The sequence below is a fragment of the Lissotriton vulgaris genome, chromosome 11 (genome assembly GCF_964263255.1).
Source record: "Lissotriton vulgaris chromosome 11, aLisVul1.2, whole genome shotgun sequence".
In the NCBI taxonomy this organism is placed as follows: domain Eukaryota; kingdom Metazoa; phylum Chordata; class Amphibia; order Caudata; family Salamandridae; genus Lissotriton; species Lissotriton vulgaris.
This window is the reverse complement of record NC_141699.1, coordinates 159,930,009-159,955,126: the sequence shown is the minus strand read 5'-3', so window position 1 is coordinate 159,955,126 and position 25,118 is coordinate 159,930,009. Positions and strand designations below refer to the sequence as shown.

The following is a 25,118-nucleotide window of genomic DNA, read 5'->3' as shown; positions in this document are numbered from 1 at the left end:
TTAGCTGTTCAGCATGCTTGAGGTATTCCTCTTTGGTAGAGCAGTTCCGACGTACTCTAAGGAACTGTCCATAGGGTAGGTTTTCTTTAAGGTTGCGTGGATGGTTACTGCTGAAATGCAATGCTTTATTTCTATCCGATGGTTTGCGAAATAAAGTGGTGGTCAGACCTGGTGTTTGTGATTGGACTTCCACATCGAGGAATATAATGGAGTTCCTTGATGCGGTCGCAGAAAATTGAATGTCGACAGTTCTAGAGTTGAGCCATTCAACAAATTGGTTTAATTCTTCTTGATTTCCTGTCCAAATTAAAAACAAGTCGTCGATGTAACGCATGTAGTTGGAAATGCAGTGGCCATATGGGTTATTGTTGTATATGAACTTGTCCTCGAAAAGACCCATAAACATTATGGCCAGGTCGCCCAATAATATCTGGTTGCGAATCACTCTTTGAACCAGTGGCGAAGTATATAGATTTCTTTCTGAAACCGTTCATTCAAACCATTCCAGCTCACTTGCAAGACACTACTGCATTTCTCAATCGCATAGCTTCAACCACCTTTAACAGTGAGAACCAACTATTGGTCACACTAGACGTAGTGTCTTTATACACTCAAATTCCGCAAGAACAAGCATTGGAAACCCTAACCGTCTTTTTGGAGAATCGGGAAAGACCTGTTAGAGTTCCAACTGATTTCATCTTGGACCTAGCTCGCTTGACATTGCAGAAGAACTTTTTTACGTTTGATTCAGAGTTCTTCTACCAAGTTAAGGGGGTGGCAATGGGCTGCCCCTTTGCTCCAGAGCTGGCCATAATGTTTATGGGTCTTTTCGAGGACAAGTTCATATACAACAATAACCCATATGGCCACTGCATTTCCAACTACATGCGTTACATTGACGACTTGTTTTTAATTTAGACAGGAAATCAAGAAGAATTAAACCAATTTGTTGAATGGCTCAACTCTAGAACTGTCGACATTCAATTTTCTGCGACCGCATCAAGGAACTCCATTATATTCCTCGATGTGGAAGTCCAATCACAAACACCAGGTCTGACCACCACTTTATTTCGCAAACCATCGGATAGAAATAAAGCATTGCATTTCAGCAGTAACCATCCACGCAACCTTAAAGAAAACCTACCCTATGGACAGTTCCTTAGAGTACGTCGGAACTGCTCTACCAAAGAGGAATACCTCAAGCATGCTGAACAGCTAAAAGACCGCCTCATACAACGAGGCTACCCTAAGAAATTACTCAAAAACTCCCTGAAACGAGCTTGGTGGACCCCAAGAGAGACTTTACTAATAAAAAAAGCCAAACAAAACCTCCAGAGGATGGTATGTGTTACCACCTTTTGCCCAGCAGCGAATCAGTACAAAAAATTGATAATGTCCAACTGGCATCTACTAAAAAATCTTCATGAAGATCTATCAGCCCCCCCACTCTTTGCCTTCAAAAAAGAGAAAAGTGTGGCGAACCACATCGTAAGAGCGGCTCTCCCGTCAGTCAAAGCCCCCACTATTCAAAGCCTTTTTGGATTGCCTCCCACCAAAGGTCACCACAAATGTGGCACATGCACATGTTGCAGTGAAACCATCGAGGACTCCTTGTTCACATTTGAAAATATCCATTGGAAACATGACTCATTTACTAATTGTAAAACCAAAAATGTGATCTACGCAATCATCTGCCCGTGCCCTTTGGTCTATATCGGTAAGACTACACAAGCAGTGAGGAGTAGGATTACTCAACACAAATCCCGATTAAAAAGAGGAGTCGAAAATGCCCCTTTAGTCAATCATTGGGCAAACATGAAACACAAACAGACCGACCTGAAATGGACAGTATTGTCCAAAATCGAAAAAGATCCAAGGGGAGGCGACCTTGATGCGAAACTGGCCCAGCGTGAGGCATTATTAATCATGAAATTTAACACTGCTGTACGAGGGCTAAATGAAATGTCAGAGATCTATAAATATAACACCTAACTCGAGCAGTTCACTCCAGAACATTACTGACTTGAACCACCGCTGCCCGGTCCGTTAGAGGTGAACTACAAGTCCCAGAAACCTCTAGGAGTACTTAAACCAGGAAGTAGCAATCCTGACTGCTTTGCGATCGTGATTCATTCCGCAAGAACGCTCCCAGGGAGGAAGGACTCATTTTCTGACTGGTATGTCTGACACATGAGAAGCGCTACGCTGGGGAACACCAAGAGCATCATTTAACCTTTTGCCCCTCCGTTTTCAGCGGCTAATACGCGAAGAATTGTCCTCGCACCGCGACTCATGAGCAGCTTGAGATAAACGCCTAGCCGGCAGCCGCTGCCAGTGAAGGTAATCCTCCGACCGCTAGGATACACTCCAACTTAGAGCAGTGCACTGTAGGGTTGCATTCAAAGCGCGTTTATTTTATTTTATTTTTACATTTATTTTCATTCTTTCTTCTATTCACAGCCCGTGAACACACCTCACGGTGAACCTTCTGTTTTGGCACTTCTACATTTGAAGCATGTTTACTCTTCTGATTCTTCGGCTGAAGGTAGGCAGTGGCTGAGCTCGGTGTGAGCGTCTCTCTTCCTTTTAGACTTCGCTATACTAAGTAGCCTATTTTTTCATTATCCCCACAGAACCAGCCTAGGTCCTGAGGAGAACCCATCATAACCATAAGGGTTCGAAACGCGTCGACCTGACCTTTTCCCGTATCTGGTCAAAAAGAACTTTCATGCTAGAATAGGACTGTTTTTCAACTAGATGTGAAGCGGACTTCCGCTCCGAGATCAAGCTAAAAAGACTTTTTGAAAATTCAAAAATCCTAGGATTTGTCCCCCATTGATTTACGACCGATACGCGGTTTTCTTCTGAAAAGTTTCTTTGAAAAATTGTTTTGTTTGTTGTATTGTTACCACTTCATGTCTCTTCGTGTATGAATGTTTTTGTACGAATGGAAGGCCATGTATGTAGTGAGCGTGTAAACAATTTCCTATATGTCATAATTGCACATTGTACATAATATATGTTTTTCTCTCCCATGCACTGAAAATATTGTGTTATATATAAAAAAAGAAAAATTTCGAATAAGGAATAATAAAAAATTCCCAATTGCTAAATATGCAGGATGTTTATGCTTCATTCTAAACATTCATTTGTGTTAAGCCTCTTGGTCAAATAGCTCCAGCAGTGGCGTTTGTGTTGCTTTATAGTTTAGTTTGGCTTAGCCTTGCTGAGTAATGAGTCAAGACCCTAGTGTGTTTTGCTGATGTCTTTAAGGGAGGCAGCCGCCTGAGGCTGTCACACAGTCACATATAGAACAGGGGCTGTGGAGGAGCGGGGGATTCTCTTCTACCCTCAATCGAGCCCTCGCATGGAACCGGGGGTGCTGTGAAGCCCCCCAGCGCCTCTCCGCAAGGCTTCGCTCCGCACCCGGCAGCCACCATGAGCCTCTTTGGCCAGAAGGAGCACGAGACGCTGATAGAGCTGAGCTACAGTCTAGCGCAGGACGGTAAGTAAGGGCGGCGGGGCCGCGCTGCCTTTCAAGGGATACATTTGTTTGGCCTTGCCCTGCAGTTATCACAGCTGTGTGATCAGGGATAGCATAATAGATGCTTTGTAGCAGTGTGCAAAATAACGGGCAGGGTTTATTTTGTTTCTGTTTTATACTGTGGGGAAGAGATACTTCACGGATCCATTGTGTGATCTGCGTTCCAAGGGAACAGGAAATCCACGTCGCCAGCGAGGGATCCTTCCATTTAAGGCTGGAATATGGCAGTGCGGATGTTTGTCTGTCGCATAACGATGGAAGTGGGGCGGGAAGGATGACTGAGGCTAGCCAGCGTTCCTAACCGGGCCCCAGCTTTGGGAGGATGGGCAGCTGGATTCCGTCAGGACAGAAGGGCATCTCACGTATGGCTACTTGTTGTAGATGCTTGAAGGGTCCCCCTCTGCTTTCTATGTTAGTCGAGGACCCAACTGAGTTCCCAAGTTTGCTAGACCCTTGTCAGCGATAACCAGGCTTTGCATTCTGATACTTGTAGCATGGACAGCTAAAGGACACCTACAACTGACTGAATTGAATGGGAAAAGCTAGACTGGCTCAGTTATTCGTGGCCCTGTCTGTGTGTGTGCGTGGCTCTGTGTGTGTGCGTGGCTCTGTCTGTGTGTGTGTGTGGCTCTGTGTCTGTGTGTGTGTGTGTGTGTGGCTCTGTCTGTGTGTGGCTCTGTCTGTGTGTGTATGGCTCTGTCTGTGTGTGCGCTTGGCTCTGTGTGGCACTGTCTGTCCATGTGTGTGTGTGCGGGGCTCTGTGTGTGTGTGTGTGTGTGCGTGGCTCTGTCTGTGTGTGTGCGTGGATCGGTCTGTGTGTGTTTGTGTCTCTGTCTGTGTGTGTGTGTGGCTCTGTGTGTGTGTGGCTCTGTGTGTGTGTGTGTGGCTCTGTGTATGTGTGTGTGTGTGTGTGTGTGTGTGTGGGTGGCTTTGTGTGTGTGGCTCTGTGGGTGTAAATGCAATAGGTCTTGCATTTGCAAGCGATTAAGCTATTGGCATTGTAAATGACAATGCCATTTATTTAGGATTAAAAAAAATAATAATGTCATGAGCAATGTGTGAGAAGTTGGCCTGGTATATGATGCTCACTAGTTCTAGTGATCACCTTGTACCATGCCAAGCAACCCTTATGATGATTGGTTGTAAGTCAACCTTATAGACTAGCTATCCTAGAGGTAGCGTGGACAAAGCAGTCTTAGGCTAAACTCTGTAAAGGCATGTGAAGCAAGCTGTTTTACCATATAAAATCCCCTTGAATACCAAATGAAAGGACACCACACAGATATATATTGAAAATATATATTATATATATATATATATTTATTTACTACAAGTATCCCCTATACTCTTTATGAGCACAGAAGCAAATGCATTAAAACAAAACACTGTTTAAATATACAAAAGTTGCACAATATTGATAGGCCCTAGGGGCCACTTAAACCATGTACTAAAATAGTGGTACAAGTATCACTAATCGAAAAGGAAGTAGGTCTGTGTGTGTGCGTGGCTCTGTGTGTGTGCCTGGCTCTGTCTGTGTGGCTCTGTGTGTGTGTGGCTCTGTCTGTGTGTGGCTCTGTCTGTGTGTGTGTGGCTGTCTGTGTGTGTGCGTGGCTCTGTCTGTGTGTGTGGCTCTGTGTGTGTGTGTGCGTGGCTCTGTGTGTGTGTGTGCGTGGCACTGTCTGTCCGTGTGTGTGTGCATGCGTGGCTCTGTCTGTGTGTGTGTGCATGCGTGGCTCTGTCTGTGTGTGTGCGTGGATTGGTCTGTGTGTGTTTGTGTCTCTGTGTGTGTGTGTGTGGCTCTGTGTGTGTGTGTGTCTGTGTGTGTGTGTGTGTGTGTGTGTGGCTCTGTGTGTGTGTGTGGCGGTGGCTTTGTGTGTGTGGCTCTGTGGGTGTAAATGCAATAGGTCATGCATTTGCGAGCGATTAAGCTATTGGCATTGTAAATGACAATGCCATTTATTTAGGATTTAAAAAAAATATATGTCATGAGCAATGTGTGAGAAGTTGGCCTGGTATATGATGCTCCCTAGTTCTAGTGATCACCTTGTACCATGCCAAGCAACCCTTATGATGATTGGTTGTAAGTCAACCTTATAGACCAGCTATCCTAGAGGTAGCGTGGACAAAGCAGTCTTAGGCTAAACTCTGTAAAGGCATGTGAAGCAATCTGTTTTACCATATAAAATCCCCTTGAATACCAAATGAAAGGACACCACACAGATATATATTGAAAATATATATTTGTTTACTACAAGTATCCCCTATACTCTTTATGAGCACAGAAGCAAATGCGTTAAAACAAAACACTTAAACCATATACTAAAATAGTGGTACAAGTATCACTAATCGAAAAGGAAGTAGGCCTAGGGCCTTAGGAATCGCTGGAGCTATTCGGGACTAGCAGTGATTACGTCGGGAAAGGCCCGCGGGACTCGGGTGCAGCGCTTAAAGCACACGCATGCTCCAATGCAAAGTCAATGGCGCGTAAAAAGTACAAAGTTACTGAAAAAGGAACCTTCCAGATGACCTAGAACCTAGCAACTTGGAACATAGACACTGAAGGTGTATTGCTACTCAGGAGCACCGGAGTGCCAGGGTTATCTCACCCACAGGAAGCGGGTGCATATGTCTCAAAGTGTGTCGGGTTTCGTCGAGCTGGTCTATGGAGCCTGTAGATGAAGATGCTGAAGGCAGGTCGTCGAGGAGAGTTCCGGTGGATCCAAGGGTGGATCTGAAGAGGTGAAGACCTGAAAGCAGAGGGGACAATGTTCAAAGCCACTAGCCAGTGACTACCGTGGAACCAGGCGATGTCGGGTGCAAACAGGCGAAGAAGTGAAGATTGTCTCTGCAACCACGTGGACACGAAGGGATCGAGGACGTCCAGGAGTCGATCACGAGCTGTCCCACGAAGGCTCTAGCTGATGGCGGTGTCGGCTTCTTGATTGGAGCAAACAGGCCTTGGCTAATGCAAGCCACGCAGGAAACTATGCAAGCTTCTCACTCGAACCAGCAAGGTCAGAGGGGCTGCTCCTTTTTACAGGAGCGAGGGCCAGTCTGGAGCAACCAGACCAGCGGTGTGGATTTCGGATTTCGTCGCCAAGATGGCCACTAGCCAACGGGCCAGTAACCGGGATGACGCGTCGAGTGGCAAAATGCAAAAGGGCCTAACGCAGATCGTGGAGATGCTGGGGGGCTGATCTTCGGTGCAGATGCTGCTCGGTGGTGGGGCTTCTCAAACCCCAAAGCACAGCGTTGAGGGTGCCTCGGGTGCTGCGCAGTCAGCTTCTCGAGAATCTTCCAAGATGGCCGGTCCCACGTCTCTCGGTGCCTCCACGGGTCTCTTCTTTTCAGGGACTGTGGATCGGGCTCAGATGTCTGGGAATCCAGGTCTTGTCGGGTTCTGGGCTCGGGCGGGAGGCGGCGGCAAAGCAGACGTCGAGTTGCTGGATGGTGCCTGTATTCACAGGGTGGTCACTCCTTGGCCACAAGGGAGATGCTCTCCAGTCTTCTGTGCAGCAGAATGTCGAAGTCCAGTTTTCTTCTTAGTTTCAAGTCGAGTTCAGGATGATCTGAAGTCTTGGGACACAGATCCTACTCTTATTCCAAATCTAGGGGCCGGATCACCTGCTAGGTCCCTCCTCTGGGTGGGACCAGGAAGGGGGATGGTTACACCCCCTTTCCTTTGTCCAGTTCCGCGCCAGGACTGGGGCTGGAAAGCCCCAGCACCGGTTTGAACTGGCTTATGCACAGTGACACCTTGCGTGCCCCAGGCATGTCTCATTCTATTCAGCCCTGTCCTACCTAATACACAAAATCCTGTCTGGGGTGGTGCTAGCACCTCACAAGGCAGGAAACCCTTTGTCCAAGCCTCCCTCGCTGGAAGGACTCCCAGCAGCAGGAGGTCAGACTTGTGTCTGTGGTGGCAGCATCCATTTTGTGATGCTGAGGCTCGAGTTAACTTTAACCGGGGTTCAGGTTATGTACATGTCGTGTCCATCTAGAAGGGTGGAATGCTACCCCCATCGCCAGAATTGGCGAGGGGGTAGTATTCCAATTCGTATGACACCTTACTCGACATGTTTTGATAAAGCCAAACCAAAGTTAGCAAGTAACTGCGAGGATTATAATGCCCTTAAGAGCATATGGTATGGCAATATCCCGGAACAGCTAAGGGAGTTGTTCCCGACAGCTGCAGACAGGCTCAGCTCGTGCCAGAGCACCATCTCACATGAAACCAAGCACTCTGCCTCCAAGATTGTCGAGGCCTTCCATAGGAGTGGCTTATAGGTTAACAAGTGTCCAGATATAGATATGCTATACCTAAGTAAGAGCCGATTACACCAACTTACCCCAGCTGATTAAATCAGCCAGTTTTGTCAAATATGGAGGCCAGGCCAGGGGTGACATAATACATGCTGCAGCCCCTGGTAGGCCGTGGATACACCTATGCCCTGGGTACCTGGGGTACACGGTTACAGGGGCCTATAGGGTGAACCAGATCCAATTCGTAATGCACCTAGAGTGCATTGGCATTAATTTAGAGAGAGAACAGCAGGCTGTGGGTCTGATTAGCAGGCCCACAGCCACATTAAGTCATAAACCAGTGAAGCAAAAAGCAAAAATTTGGGGTGACCATAGGATAGCAGACCCTACTCTCCTACACAATGCCAATAGCTCTACCTTTAATAATGCCGAGACCATTGCATTGTAAATGCGTGTGGTTTTTTACCCTGAAGAGCACTAAACTATAGTGACAAATAGTATTTCACTGTAATTTCATCCTATGAATGCAAATCAACAAATACCATCTCTGTTCTCCCGGACTCTTTAGTACAGAACAAATTCTTCAGCATCTGATAACATTCTACTCACAGCTCCCAAACGAAATGTGCCCAATACGTGTCTTTCATTACCCATTTGCCATTTCGATCAGGCATGAAGAAAGAAAATTTACCATGGTTTGCAACACCTTACTGAATAGTAAATAGATTTTTAAAAAATGCAGGTTTAATGATAGCTCACTTTCCCAACTGCAGGAATACCAACAACTAATGGAAATAGTGGAACTTTTGTAAAAAAAATTTATACAGTTTACACATGAAACTCAAGTGGTAACAAAAAGCGTCGTATTCGACGCACCCAAACACAGAACAGATAAAATGATAGCAGGTGGATATTTTCATATAGCTCTGGGGTTTATGAAAAGGGGGAGATGAGCAATGGGCAAGAATCTGGGGAATATCGGTTCTGCAGCCATGTTCGATATAATTACTTATATACCAATTTTTTGAAATTATATGGTTGCAATTCCTAATCAAGGGCATCTTGTCAATAAGGGCAAATAACAGATATATGACCCTTTCTGAAAAGCAGATTATATGGAGAGTTTTCCTGCCACCATATAATGCAAAATATTCCACATCTGCATCGTAAAGCTACTGAAACTACCCATCAGCAGCAAGTGTCATGCTAATGGACCTTTGGACTCCTCGCGTTAAAAAAAGGAGGTACAGTGCCTCCTAGATCATGCGACGGAAAAAGTCAGAAATAAGGTGGAAGGATCCTCGTGCCATGTGAAATGTATATAGCACTACATATTTATGGCCTTTTTATCATTGTGTTTATGTCATATGAAGCTATTAGCACCAACTATGTGATTAAAACCTGGGCCAGTCCTTGGGATTCTAGTAAATCAAGGGCAAGGCACGTGTGCTTTCTTTTATAGTGTGAAAGTGCTTGTTTTTTCATCTATTAATCCCATACCAACCATGTTTCCGAATGTATCGGGATGAGCCAAAAATGTTTTATTGGATTGAAATAAGGAATGCCACCACTTCATTTTAATGCCAGAGTGGGGCAGGGGATATAAGAATGAGATGCGAAGCCTATTGATCTGATAAACATCACTCAATCTCCTTCTATTGTCACTTTTTTCAAACAGAATCTAAAAGATATTGTTTCAGAATGTAATAGCACCAAGAACTCGCACAGCAAAGCTAAGCATCACTGATACAAACATTTATCTTGGTGATTGCACTCAAATATAATTTCTCAAGCATCAGAAGCAGCAATTCAAGCGAATTGAAAGAATAGCTTCAGCCTATGTCACTAGTAATAGGGGATTCCTGTTCCAAAATAGCTGAAGTTCAGGGGTAGAGGAGCACAGTGGGTGCAGACAAGGAAACAAAAAGGTTCTGATAAGGAGGGTTGCAAGCAAATAGGCACCGAGGATGAGGAGGTAGGGACTCAAAGAGGTACAGGCAGGGTGGAATAGTATAGTATCAAGGTGCGCAACACCCTGCAGCATTATTGCAGTGAGTCGCTAACTCCTTTTTAACCAAGGGGAAGGCAGGACTATTAAAGTCTAATCTCCCCGACTCTTCCATCCCCGTTTTAATTTACACCTTTGCACTCCTACACTATCAGGGCCCCTCACACCCACTGCACCAAACGGCGAGAAATAAAAATATCTCTGCAAAAGAGCCCCTGCATAGGGTGCCCGTCGGGTATTGCAGCGCCGACCCGACGAGAAGCATGCCCGATGATGAAGCATGACACCCAGCAGGCTGGGTATGTGAGGGCACTTATTCCGAAAGGAAGGACTCCCCAGTCCACCCCCTTTCTCACCGACACGAACAATGTCCAGTTAGGGAATCCTTGAGTCACCTCTTCTTTCCAACCCTCCCCTATTAGGAACTGCATACCATTTTTTCTTGAAACCTTTGTATAGTCCTTTCCTTGTACATCTCCCTCACACCACCCACAATTTTACCTTCTAACTTCACTCACTTTAAAAATATCATCAAGATGGATACAAAGGCACATGGTCTACCAGTACATTTTTGAACAACTAGATGTTTAAAAAAAGATGGCTACAAAGGCCTTGCAAATAATTAGTGAGCCACCTTTAGAAGTGGACAGCCCCTCCATCGCTGGAGATGCTCACAAAACTTACGAGAATGGTCAGTCCACACCAACTCCATGACATTTCAGTAGAGGACACTTTACCCTTCTCCCTTACCTCCACATTGTCTGGGTGTAGTCTAGATGCAAGCATTGTAAAAAGGTACTTACAATAAAGTATCCTGTGGTCCAATTACAACAACCTCCCATTTGTAAATGTCATGGTCGTCGATGAGGCCAGCAGAAAACCCCTGCACAGGGTTCTTGTTCAGTTCTGAAAAATAAATTAAAGACAATGAGTAAGGCTACTCTAAAAAAAGCATCACTGTGACATATCACGATGGTTTAAATGTCTTGAAACTTGTATAAATGGTATTTTGAAAGTACACAAATTTTGCTGTGCTCAATGTATTGAATGTGCTATCGGATATTTACACAGCACGTACCTAGCCACTCTGACCAACAGCAGGTCTTGACAAACATGAAACAGTTTCCCTGCCACATATGCACATGGTCACATTAAGAAAGCTAGTTGAAGAGATTCAAAAACGCAAATGGGATGAAAGCCATGTGCATGTTTATGAAGGAAATAGGCCTTTCTTAGTCTAATTTGGGGGTTCTAAACCTGTGGTCTGAAAACCACGACAGTTTAGGAAATGCATTCCACCCCACCCCCGCACACTGTTTCTCATCCTATTCCTCACAAATAAGATTTAACCTTCTGTGGACAAACATATCAAATAGCAGATAGCATATCACTAAGGCACAGCTCCACCCTATATGAAGCAACCATGTAATAAAGGCACTGCCACTTTTCACATCTTGCCCATAGCCTTTAAAACCCCCAATTCACCTGGGTGGTTTGGATGGGTGCAGGAATGTGACAAGGAACAGTAGGACTCGCTCTAATGAAGATCAATGTTGTCTGGATCCAGGGGACAGCTCTTGTAATAAGGTCAGACAACCGGATTGTCAAATCTTACATCAGCAGGCTAATGGTACCATGCCTTCATCTTTGCCACATTACCTAATGACATAGTAATAGGCACATTCTCTTTCTCTGCAGTCCTCTTACCCCATAGAGAGATGAAGGTTTAGATGGAAAGCCCAAGTTGGGTCTTCCCCCTCCTTAACAGACTACTCTCGCAGCTTGGAGGTCTTTCAGGAAATCAAAAGACAGTTGGGGTCAATATGAATAGACTTCATTCCAAACAGAATGCTACCCTACCTTCATTTTTGTACAAGTGGGGAATATATTAGTAGATTGGGTAATGTTATGTTATGTTACTGCAATTTGTATAGCGCAACAGCTGCCCCAGCCAAGGGGCGTCCCGGCGCTGACAGCAAAACAGCTAACACAAGGTGAAAGGCAGAAGCTACTTGGCGGGGAAGAGGTGAGTTTTTATGTCCTTCCTGAAAGCCAGGTAGTTGGTATAACTCCGGATGCGAGTGGGCAGCAAATTCCAAAGATGGGCTGCCTTATTACGAAAAGAACGGCCTCCTGCCCGTACCTTTCGAAACCTTGGAACCTGCACCCGGTGTTGGCCAAGTGACCAGAGTTGCCACGTAGGGAGTGACTATGTAGGCCAAGATACTAGGGGTATTGAGTTTGAGGGCTTTAAAGGTGATGCACAGGGCTTTAAATTCAATTCTCCTGGCCACAGGTAGCCAGTGTAACCGGTGGATGGTGGTTGCTACTGTGCAAGACCTGCGCAGACCAATCAAAGATCTGGCTGCTGCATTCTGTGCCCGTTGTAATCGCACGATCTCAGCCTTATTGGCCCCAAAATACAGGGAGCATGCATAATCCAGTCTGGACATTATAGATGTCTGGATAATGGTCTGGCGAGTAGGTAGATCGAAGAAGCCCAATAAGGGTCTAAGTCCCAGCAGAAGCCCAAAACCGGTCCCAGCTACCTTTTTGGTTTGGACTTGGTAACTGCGGGTTGAGTCCAGCCATACCCCCAAGTTTTTGACAGCCTGCTTAGGAGGGGGGGCGCTGCCTAAGCTTTCAGGCCACCAGCGTTCACTCCATAACTCATGGTCCTTCCCCACCAATAGCACCACTGATTTGCTAGCATTCAGCAGGAGGCAATTGGTGGTCATCCACTCAGCTACCACCGCCAGGTCGCCCCGAAATTTCAGGGCATCCCTCTTGGTGTCGCTAGAGAGTGTTACCACCAGCTGAGTATCGTCGGCGTAGGAGACCATGGTCAGTCCCCTATTTTTGGCCACCGCAGCCAGAGGTTGGACATAGAGATTGAATAAAAGGGGACTGAGGAAGGAGCTCTGGGGGACGCCCTGTTTTATGGAGTGTGATCCCGATGAAAAAGGGGGAACTGTGACCATAAATGACCTTTCGCTAAGAAACGAGGTGAGCCACTTCAAGGCCAAGCCTACAATCCTGGCCTCCTCCAGACGTTGTAACAGGATGGCATGGGACACTGTGTCAAACGCGGCGCTGAGATCCAACACGATCAGCGCCGACGAATGCCCAGCGTCTAAGGCAGACCAAAGATGCTCTGTCACGGCCAAAAGAGCAGATTCCGTGCTATGGATTCATATTTCAATTGCCTCTTTCCTCTTCTGCAGAAGATTGTGAATAATTAATAAGAGTCAGGCCAGAACGACCTCAAGTGTTGTACCCTCTGCTACTTTGGTGGACATCATTGTCCCTCAGCCAACCACATGTGATGGATGCCGAACGCATAGGTCCTTTGCGGTTGGGGTGTCTAATGAGGTAGAAGATACCATTTAGCTTTCAAGTCTCCTCTTCTACTATGAAAGTGTATTCACGGTATTAAAAGATCTTCTGTTCCTGGTGAAAGAGATGTATTAGCACCTATTGGGGCCTCCCTGATTATGTTTGCTTTTTTGCAGCAGTGTTTTGTTGGGATTATCTACTACTTCCTTGCCGGCAACTATCCGTTTATTTATAGAGCATGCTGGATTTTTGATTCCTATTGAGGGTTAAGCATCGTCACTTTTAACAGGACTTGAATGGGCTCATCCCAGAGCATGACCAGTGGTTCCCTCCTGGGATCATCTCTTGGTCCTTAGGCCTCTGACAAAACTGAGTTTGAACCTGTATAGGAGGTCCCCATTAAATGTTTGACCTGTTAGGTGACATTTTTGTTGGCAATTTCACCTGCCAAACATTTGGGAGAGATAGTGACACTTGTGCAGAAAATCTAACATAAGATTTCTCCCTATAGGTCTTGTATTAAAGTCCTTTCCTTTTAAGCCCGGAATGCTGTTCCTTTTTCACGTCTCTCAGGACACTGCTTTACCCAAGTTTGGCCCCGAGATTACTGATAACGACAATCTTTGAATTCATTTATTCAATTCCATAAGATGGACACTTTTTCTTTTAGTATTGGACATAAAGAGGATAAACTGATCATTCCCACGATTAGTGGTCAGACCTTTTCTGCTATTCCTTCTACTAGTTCAGTTGTTTCCCTAACCTAAACAGGGATGATCTATTCGAGGAATTGCATCATCACGGAGGAAACGCAAGGGAGAGTCCATGATTGACATATGTAGGCTTGCTGACTTGGCCTCCTCTCATTCTTTTGTTTCACTCTGTTACCTAGATGTCTGGAGCTTTTTCTATTGCTGCTGGCTAAGTTTGTTTTATATCATCAGCTGATTAAGCACTTTCTGTTTTTAAGTGTCCGTATTACAAACAATTCAGCGAAATGCATTACAATGTGTTTGACATGCACAGTTACTGTTTAACTTTTATAAGTATGTGTTCAGGGCATCCTTGTTTGCTTGTTAAGTCATCATTTGAAAGAACTGGGACAAGGAGGAATGGACAAAGGGTTATAGCCTAAATTATTTACACTGATTCCTACTGTTCTTCATCACAGCCCTGCACTCCACTCAACCTGGAGTTTTACGATCTATGGGCAGGGTGCGAAAAAGGGTAGTGCCTTTTCTATATGGATGCTACACCAGCAGTGGAGCTATGCTTTAATTCCATGCTATCTAGTTGCAGTAACAAAGTCAGAGTTTAGGAAGACTACCGATAAGTAATCCTGTAATTTCCACTTCTTGCCTTGGCTTTTTAAAATGACTGTTAAATTACTTATCTTGCAATGCCCCTTTTTGATCACGGGTTATTTTCCTTTCCGTGTCTCTGCTGCTCGAGTCACAGGTCATGTCGCCATGCCAGGATAAAGTCTCTGGGGAGTTCTGACGCTGGACACGTCCTACGAGTAGGTAGTAGGCCTGTTCTCACTCCCAAGTTTTGGGGCACCAGAGGAGGGGAGGGTTCTACCTTGGCAGTCTTATTAGAGGTAGGCGAGTCACTGAAAGCTAGAGCCTGAAGCCTGGTTCAGGCTCAGGTTGAGGTCCTGTTGGAAACGCAACCCCATAGCAAGCCGAGGTTTCATGTGGCTTCTGACTGCCACCCTCTAGCCACCCAGGATGTGGAATTACAGCCAGAGCTGCCAAATTCGGAACTGAAAAATGTGGTTTGAGTCTCAGCATTGGTTCAACATCCTAAGATTCTGGGGAAATAATTAATCCCCCATGCCTATAAATAATGCATGTGACCTTGTTAATTTTACTGGTAGTCTAGAGTGACCAATTGTCCATAATTTGCATGCACGGTCCATAAATTAGCCCTAATGTTCGCTGTCCATAGTTGATGTATTAAAGGATGGCATTGGTCTGTAATTTTAGCCTTTCAACTAAAGGACAAAAGTTACAAAATTGAGATTTCTCAGCTGAAGAGGAAGGGAGCGAGGATCCTGCGATGTGTTCCAAAGCGAGCGGCAGACAGCTAAAAAGAAACAAGTCTTCTTGCCAGGGTGTCTCCTGCCCCAAAAAAAGGCAAATATGTTCAATTGGTTAATGGGCAAATGTAAAGGATGCTCTGGAGATGGTTGAGACATCAACTGATAGAGTCACTTGAAGCTGCCTGAAGACAAAGATATTTTCTTTTTGAGAATTATTTTAAGGGTGTTTCAAGCTGAGTTGTGGAGTGCGTGTTTTTAATGGACAGGTATAAAAATAAGTGCACTAGGTATTATCTGCACATTACTGAAATATATACTTTGGAAGCACTTTTTTTATTTAACTTTAAATTTAAGATGCGCATTTCGTGCAGCTTAGACTAAACTGTGTGTAATGCACGTTTAAAATGACGACCTACACATTCAAAGTGCTTTCAGGGACATCAAAGCACTAAAAATACACCAGTTTCTTTTCGCTGCTGCTAAAAACAGGATTACATTCTGTGGGCCTCTGACTGCAAACATAGTGATCGTATTAACCAAAAGAGGTTTCATAACATGAAATAGTGCATTTCCCACTGATTATTTTAACTTTCCTTTATTTTTCAGTCAAGGTGTGTGTTAATTTATATGTAGTTACTTGATGGTGAACGATCAACATATAGTTTGAGAATACTACCCAGTTCTCATTGCAGTATCTGTACTTTTTTTAATGAACTGCAACCGCTGCATTGACAGCTTAGAGGTGGGCGAGCCAACAAATTAAAAGGGGGAAGTGAGCCAGAGACGAGCCTAGGGTCTGGCTCTGATTTTACAGCCTCTGTACGTGCCGAGCCCTGATGTTTGCTATGTAAATCATATAACAAACATCACATAAAATATGATAAACTCACTTCAAATTTCAAAAGAAATGTATTTCTTTAAAGTGATGCATTGACGTAAATAGGTCACATTATGGTCCATTAAATCAAATGAAATACTTTTTTGAACAACTGGTATTCAAAACTCACGTTATTTGTAAGTGATTTCAAATGCATTAATGAAGAAAAGAGTTTGTTGGTGAAGTAAAAAATTTGCCTAACATCACACAATTCAAGCAGGGAAGCAATGATTTATCCAGGTTTTTAATTCAACTTTATACAAATTAGCCAGGAAATGGGTATGTATTTTCCTCTACGTTAAGGCTTTGGTTTTAATTCTTTGTGCAGTTTTTACATAACGTGATCTCAACTTAAAGGTATTGGAGCACTTTACATGAGCACCACTTATATTACACCAGGTCACATCCATTATTTATAGGAAGGAAAGATTAAGTGCTTTGTCCAGAATCACAGGATGTTGAGTCGATGCAGAGAATAAAACTTGATTCCCCAGTTCCAAAGTCAGCAGCACTGGCCCTAACACCACATCCTGAGTAGATGGAGGGAGGCAAGCAGAAGTCACATGAAAGTTGGCTCATCGTGAGCTTTAGGTTCCAACAGAACCTCGAGCTGAGCCAGAGCCAGGCTTTAGGCCCAAGCCTGGCCCAAGCTTTCAGTAGCTCACCCACCTATAGAATAGCTACCCAATGTCTAAAAAGCCTGTGAGATTAGCATATGGTGTCCCTTTTCTCTTAACTTCATTATGGACTTTTTTTTTAGATATTGTGTCAGATTAACCTGTGATCTGTACTTATTTAAACATAGTGTACTAGTAGTCTTACAGAAGAGTACTGGTTTTAAAGAGGATGGAGAAAAATACATTAATTTAGTCAGTGAGTTAAGTGCACTGTGTGTTACCAGGAAGCCTGTGTTCAAATCCCGGATTCCCTGCCTGAGTAAATTGTGTGATCTAAATAAAATCAATTTACTTTATGTGTCTAATTTACTTGATAGTGACATTTGAGAGCACTTTCAAGTAATTCGGTTAAAGATGGACTGTGTACAAAAAAAAAACTCACTTGCATGTTATATCTGCCAGAAATGTTCCACCACTGATGATAATATTGGCCAGCATGTAAGGGACACCAGATAATTGGTTCACTTTCTTCACTCCTGGTATTGTTAGGAGGGAGGGTTAATTAATATTTTAAAGTTCATGTTTAAAGATTTTCACTTCCAATAAATGTCAGTGCAATGTTGAAATCTAAGTTACTAAACTGAAACACTACCATATTTGTTTTTTTTTTATTGTTGTATGCCAAACGAGGTAACATAGCATTGTAGCCAAGGATGTAGCAACAGATTCCATCGTACATTTACAGAAGAACAGTGCAGGGCTAGTTAGTACAACAGTTTTATATTTTTCTGTGTAACAAACTGAACCATAAAAAAAACAGCCCAGTCCCGCCGTCCGGCCCAGTTTCCACTGCCTTAACTATCAGGGTAGGGAAGCAGAACAATGACCCCTGCGGTACTTCGAAGTAAGCGTTCTAGTGGGGACATCATGACAGCGTGTCGGAGATAGGTGCACCCAGACAACTGCTGTTGTTTCGATGTGTGCATGTATGTGTCGGAGGTGGATCACAGGTGGAAGAGTATCGTAATTGGTGCAGTCTTTAAAGCCATTCACCAAAGTATTCCACACCTGTGCAAAAAAACCTTTTCTGAAACCAGCTCATTCCTCTCTATGTAACAGAGTGCTCTCAGATCGAAACCCAGAGAGAATAAGACACTGGTCTAACTTACGATAGTCGGGGGAAGTAAATACTTCCAGGGCAGTGTAAAATTGCGTTTGCTGGAAGAGGAGCCAGGTTGAGAAACTTGGTGGAGGATTTTTCGAACTTAGGGCTGAGAACATGCCCAATAGGACCACTGAGGGGAATTTGTTAGTAAAGGGGCCATTGTGGTCCACAGCACCTTGAGAACCCTCTGCCAGTATGAAAGGAGTGCAAGACCAAAACATATGAAGCTAAACTGTCTCTAAATGCATTTAGCAAGGCTGCAACTGGTATATTTTGTTTTTGTTAATTCGGCCAAGTGTAAGGTAGGCTTAGTTTAGAATATTAAATTGAATATACTTAAAATGGAAGCTGCAGGATACTTTGTGGGGATATTCCAATATTTTAGCCCAGTCTGCATCATGCCGAGTTTTGGCAATGTCGGTCTCCCAGTTAGTAAGGAGAGAAAGCCTGGAGTGGTTCCCATGTTACAGGAAAGCTCTGTACACACATCTTATCAGTTTTCCGTGAGTCCCTATGGTGTAGAGCATCTGGTACACCTCATGTGGGGTTGGTGCTAGGGGGTGGACATAAAATATGGTATTTAATGATTGTTTAAGGCATTTGTAAGAAAGGAATTGACTGAGTGAAGACTGTAGTCTGCCATGAGGGTTTGGAAATCTGGTAGCTCATCATCAACAAAAGAATTCCCCAGTTTTGAGAGGCCTGCATCATGTTACTGACGGAGTTGCCCTGAGCAAAGCTGCCCTGTGTGAGTGGGGCCGATGTAGCAAAGTTATTGTAGGAGCCTAGTCAGTTTACGGGTTCTAATATGGCAAGAGAATGTTGTGCTGAATAACCCCGGGTAGCATTGGGTAGAATGATCAGTAAGAAACAATCACTAGTGAAGTACCTCTTAAAGTCTTTATGGGTAAACCCGATCTAATGCAGTAGGTGGTCAGATGGCCAGCTAAATACCCATTTGAACTCTGCAGCTAAATAATAGCGTTCCAAGTCTAGAAGTGCTAATCCACCCGCAGTCACAGGTAGCTTTGAAGTGGCAAGAGCTACCCTGTGGCGCCTAACACCAAATAAGACGTTGGACATGTCAAGGTGTCTGCAGAAGGAACAAGAGATGAGCGGAGGAAGGTTTGAAAAATAATACAATACATAGCACTATCATCTTCACTAGTGCCACGTGGCCCATTAATGAAAGCAGAAGAGGAGACCAAAATGCGAACTGGGCTCAGAGGGACCATGTCGCTCTGCCCAGATTTCCATCCTGCAAATCAGTGGTGGAATGGTAAATATTAATCCCTAGGTATCGATAGGTAACCGATTGGGGAAAACACCACCATATGTTAAAGATGCTGCTTTCACAACCACTTGACAATCAATCAATCAATCACTCAATTTGTAAAGCGCGCTAATCACCCGTGAGGGTCTCAAGGCGCTGAGGGAGGGGAGTTGGGGGTGCCGCTACTGCTCGAATAGCCAGGTCTTGAGGGGTTTCCTGAAGGTGAGATGGTCCTGGGTCAGTCGTAGGTGTGCGGGGAGGGAGTTCCAAGTCTTGGCTGCCAGGTAGGAGAATGATCTTCCTCCGGTGGTGGTTCTGCGGATCGGAGGGACGGTGGCGAGGGCGAGGCTGGTGGAGCGGAGCTGGCGGGTGGGACTGTAGAACGAGAGGCGGTTGTTGAGGTATTCGGGCCCGTGTTGTTGAGCCCTTTGTGTGCGTGGATGAGCAGCCTGAACGTGATCCTCTTGCTGATGGGGAGCCATTGCAGGTCTCTCAGGTGGGTAGATATGTGGCTGTGGCGAGGATGTCGAGGATGAGTCTCGCGGAGGTGTTTTGTATGCGTTGTAGGCGTTTCTGAAGTTAGGCTGCGTTTCCAGCGTACAGGGCGTTTCCGTAGTCTAGTCGGCTGGTGACGAGGGCCTGGGTGACTGTTTTCCTGGTTTCGGTGGGGATCCACCAGAAGATCTTTCGGAGCACGTGCAGGGTGTTGAAACATGTGGACGAGACTGCGTTGACTTGCTTGGTCATCGTGAGGGAGGAGTCCAGGATGAAACCCAGGTTGCGTGCGTGGTCCTTGGGTATCGGTGTGGTGTCCAGCGGCGTGGGCCACCAGGAGTCGTCCCAGGCGGATGGGGATTGTCCAAGGATGAGGACCTCCGTCTTGTCCGAGTTGAGTTTCAGACGGCTGAGCTTCATCCATTCTGCGACATCTTTCATTCCGTCCTGGAGGTTGGTTCTGGCGGTCAGGGGGTCCTTGGTGAGGGAGAGTATCAGCTGAGTGTCGTCGGCGTAAGATATGATGTTTGTGTTGTGTTTGCATGCGATGGCAACAAGGGGGCACATGTAGATGTTGAAGAGGGTAGGACTGAGTGAGGAGCCCTGGGGTACGCCGCAGATGATCTTGGTGGCCTCGGAGCGGAAGGGTGGGAGGCGGACTCTCTGGGTTCTGTCAGAGAGGAACGATGTGATCCAGTCCAGGGCCTTTCCTTGGATCCCAGTGTTGTAGAGGCGGGTTATTAGGGTGCGGTGGCAGACGGTGTCAAAGGCTGCCGACAGGTCAAGGAGGATGAGTGCGGCTGTCTCTCCGTTGTCCATTAGGTTCCTGATGTCATCGGTGGCTGCGATGAGGGCGTTCTCGGTGCTGTGGTTGGCTCGGAATCCGGACTGGGATGGGTCGAGCAAGTTGTTTTCTTCGAGGAATGCAGTCAGCTGTTTGTTGACTGTCTTCTCAATGACTTTGGCCGGGAAGGGGAGGAGAGAAATCGGGCGGAAGTTCTGGAGGTCTTTGGTGTCCGCTGTTGGTTTCTTCAGTAGGGCGTTGATTTCTGCGTGTTTCCAGCTTTCAGGGAAAGTGGCTGACGTGAAGGAGCTGTTGATGACGTTCCGGAGGTGGGGAGCGATTTATTTATTTTATTTTACTGATTTGTAGAGCGCATGGCTGCCCGTGAGCGTCCCAGCGATGATGATGTCAGCTTTGTTGAAGATATGATGAGGGCATGGGTCGGTGGGGGAGCCGGAGTGGATGCTGTTCATGACGCGGGTAGTGTCTTCGGTGCTGATGCGGGTCCATGCTTTGAGGCTGGAGGTGGGGGTCGTTGGTTTGTTGGTCGGAGGCGGGGTCTGGGGTCCGAAGCTGTCGTGTATGTCAGTGATCTTGCAGTGGAAGAATGTGGAGAGGGAGTTGCAGAGGTCTTGTGACTGTGAGATGTCGTTGCTGGCGCTGGGATTGAAGAGCTCTTTGACGATGCTGAATAGTTCCTTGCTGTTGTGGGCGTGTTGTCCAGTCATTCTTTGAACGATGTCCTTTTGGTGGTGCGGATCATCTGGTGGTATTCGCGGGTGGCGTTGGCGCCAGGCTTTTTCGAGGGTTCGGCATGATTTCTTTGCGATTTTGAGGGCGTCTGTGAACCATGTGTTTTTTTCTGTTGCTAGTCTTGCCTGGGGGTTTCCTCAGAGGGGCGAGGTCGTCGGTGCGGTTGGTGATCCACTGTGCGAGGTTGTGCGCTGCGTCATTGGTGTCGGGGTGCTGGCAGGTGGGTTCTGGCTCAGCGATGTGGTCAGTTGGTCTGTGGTGACTTTGCTCCAGCATCTGCGGGGGATCTGTGGTGTCTGGCGGTGAGAGGTGGTCTTTTTGAAGGTGAAGTGGATGCAGCTGTGGTCGGTACAGTGTAGTCCGGAGGAATGGCTGATGGAGACATGGTTGCTGGCGGAGAAGATGAAGTTGAGGGTGTGGCCGGCGAGGTGGGTGGGTGTGTTCACCAGTTGCTTGAGTCAGAGGTTGGCGAGGTTGTCGAGCAGGGTGGTGGTGGTGTTGTCGTTGTTTTTCTCCAGGTGGAAGTTCAGGTCCCCTAGGAGGATGTATTCTGGAGAGGCTAGGGCATGCGGGCTGATGAAATCGGCGATGGTCTCGCTGAATTGTGGTTGTGGGCCCGGGGGTCGGTAGATGAGGGTTCCTCTAAGGGTGGTCTGGGGGTCGGTGTGGATCTGGAAGTGTAGGTGTTCGGCGGTGGTGAGTGTGTCTTTGGCGTTGGTCATGACGTTGATGGTGTTCCTGTAGATGATGGCGACTCCTCCTCCGGTTTGGTTGACGCGGTCCTTCCGGGTGATTTTGTTGCCGTCCGGGGTGGCTATGGCGATGTTTGGGGCCGAGGAGGCGTTCATCCAGGTTTCCGTGAGGAAGGCGACGTCTGGTGCTGTGGTATCGAGGAGTTCCCAGAGTTAGACGGCGTGTTTGTGGATGGAGTGGGTGTTGAGCAGGATGCACTTGAGGGGGCTGTTGTTGTTGCTGTGTTCGGTGGGTGGGGTGCAGGTTCGGAGGCAGGTGAATTTGCAGGCTTGGCAGGTGAAGGGTCCATGGGTGCGTTTTGGGGTGGCTTGGTAGCAGGCGTGTGGTTGTCCGATGTTGAGTGCGTTGAGGGCGGCGGAGTCGTATCTCAGTCGGGTACTATGGGTGCGGCGGGGGCCAGGGGTGCTGGCGCTGGGAACGGTCCAGACGGGCTTGCCTTTGCGGGCGTCCGCCGTGCGGCCTCCATATGAGGCGAAGTGGGAGGGAGGAGAAACTGGGAGCGGGGCAGCCAATGGCAGGGGGTACAGAAGCAAAGGGGGCGGGCCGCAGCGGCGGGGAGCGAGGGGGCACACACAGAGGGCAGGGGCGACTCGAATACAAATCAGCAAGATACAAGAAATACAAGAGAAAAATAAATACACAATTCACAAATATAAATACAGTTCAGCAGTAAAAAAGGAAAGGTGGTAGCAGGGGGATACAGATACCAGGGGGGAACCGGCGGCGCCGGGGGCAGAGAAGCGGGCACTACGGAGGAGCCGTGCGGCGTGGCCTGGGGTCAGGTCACACTCACTTGCGCCGTGCGGCCTCCATATGAGGCCAAGTGGGAGGGAGGAGCAGCTGGGAGGCGGGAGCGGAGCAGCTGGGAGGCGGGAGCGGGGCGGCCAATGGGCAGGGGGTACAGAAGCAGAGGGGGCGGGGCCGCGGGGGAGCAGCGTCTGGAAGCGGGGAGCGGGAGGGCACACACAGAGGGCAGGGGCGACTGGAATACAAATCAGCAAGATACAAGAAATACAAGAGAAAAATAAATACACAATTCACAAATACAAATACAGTTCAGCAGTAAAAAAGGAAAGGTGGCAGCAGGGGGATACCGATACCAGGGGCAAACCGGCGGCGCCGGGGGCAGAGACGCGGGCACTACGGAGGAGCCGTGCGGCATGGGCGGTGTCCCGGGGGCCAGTGTCTCTTCTGTTTCCCTCCTCTCCGCTGAGACAAATCCCCATGTACACAATACTTTCTGATACTCATTGTGGGCTCTGATTAAAGTAATTATCCCAACTATTTCTTCTTTTCCTTATTTGTCCGGTTGTTAGCAAAAACCCTTTGAGTCAGTTGTTGAGGATTTCCCATCTGATCTTGATTTCATCCTGCTCTTTAATTAGCTGTGACTGGTAGTCTGGGCTCCCAGTTCTGAGACAAGAGTTGAGTCCCGGTCACACATTCTTGTGCTGTGAGTACATCACATCCTGACATCAGGTGCGAGATGGTCACCAACACCATCTGCTCTTCCGGATTCATTTATTTAGGTTTCTGAGTCCACTGGAGGTTGAGGTGTGCCAGATTTTTTTTCCAACTTGTCTAAACTAGCAGATGGTCACTGACTTACCTTAATGTTTACCAAATTGTTTGGAATTTTTACCTTTTGTACTGAATTTTTTACTGGTCTGTCCAGAATTTGCCATCCATGACAAGTGGTCACCCTATGGTGGTCCTGTAAAGCACTTAGCCTTTGAGTTTGCGTTAGATATTTAAAAACTGCACTGGTTTGCATAGAGTAAAACCAAAGAACCTGGCTACATCGCAGCTTACCTCCTTAAATTGTATGATCTTAGGCAAATACGTTATTTCACTAAACTTTTTTCTTCATTTTTGTGTATAAAGCCACTTCGACCATGTGAGTCCCGACTACCAGTTGTACAAAACTATTACTTTTAATAAGTACTTCTCAGTGCATTGCTACAATGTCTTATTAATGTCAAAGCTTATACGTGTTAAAAAATCGTTTTTTGAATTATGAAGGGAATTCATCATATTTTTGTTGCAAATATGTTCAGAGTTGGGCTCGTACACGGAGTCGAAGATCGAAGCCAGTCCCTTGGCTCGGCTTTCACTGTTAAATTGCCGTCCCCACCCTCATCACTGTACAACACATAAGTTGCGTTGGGAGTTTTATAGGTCATCGAAACCCCGGACTGTCCTGTTGGGGACAGGGTGTCACAAAACACCGGAAACCCCAACCCCCTAACATGTCATGAAAGAACCGCACATGTCTAGGTATACACCTCGAATGCTACTTTGGGAGGTGTCAGCAGAAGTTACAATTCGCCATGTCCTAATATGGGCGGGGGGGATCAGAAGGCAGCAAACTCTTACGGAACCAGCAGAGGGGAAGGGTAAAGGTCAGCACTCTACGGGTCCCCACTCAGCTTCTTCTCTAGGGGCCACGGATCAGTATAGTTGTGACATGCTTTATAAGGACACATGTCAGTTTGCCGTGGCACTCTCACGGTGTCTAAAGGCAAGAAGTGGCAATGACCGAGACCACAATGCCGCCCGCTCCCCCATACCATGAATACCGTCCGAAAACGTCTACTCTTTCACCCAGGCTCTCACACAAAGACCGGGCACGTCACCTGCCAACTGCTTTCTCAGTAGAAGTACCGACTGGTCGGCCATAGTGCGGGGCGTGGACTGGAGCCGCTCCGGGTCAGAACACAGGGCCTGCAAGGAGCCCAGCTGCCATAAGCGCCCCAATATCTCCGGCCCAGACAGACTCTATTCCCCCTTCTGCCCCGGCCTTCAGCCACGGACATAGAAGAAAGACAAGCGTGCCAGACGTTCCAGTGCCCGAATTCACGCCTTAGTAAACGGAGCAGCCATGTTAAAGCTCGAGTCTTTTGTGCTTATTCAAGGGAAAAAATAGTAAATCACAACAGAGTGCGACTTTTTAATTAATTTTGTGACACACGTATTCCTAATGGTGCATTTTTAGACTAAATTATTTATAACAAACTCTAATACAAAATTAGACATCGCTGTTCAATTATATCTTTTTAAATTATGTATTGTAATTTAATTTACTCATTAGTCCTACTTAACCTACGAGAAATAAATTACTTCAACTTTGACCAAAAATAATTAAAACACTGGTGTAATACTTCCTTTTCAACATGCCGCCATATTTCAGCACCACTGACTAGTCT

General features: G+C 46.4%; 1 protein-coding gene across 1 annotated transcript in view; it reads right to left on the bottom strand.

Annotated features, from left to right (window-relative positions):
- LOC147679447 (ubiquitin-conjugating enzyme E2 G1-like) overlaps window positions 1-24,783 on the bottom strand; it is a 71,516-nt gene extending 46,733 nt beyond the window's left edge. The window contains exons 1-2 of the mRNA XM_086943015.1: window positions 24,549-24,783; window positions 10,619-10,721 (exon numbers count right to left, since the gene is read on the bottom strand). Coding sequence (XP_086799141.1) covers window positions 10,619-10,721; window positions 24,549-24,591 — 146 coding nt within the window. The 5' untranslated portion in view covers window positions 24,592-24,783. The remainder of the gene's footprint in view (window positions 1-10,618; window positions 10,722-24,548) is intronic.
- Between the last annotated feature and the right edge of the window lie 335 nt (window positions 24,784-25,118).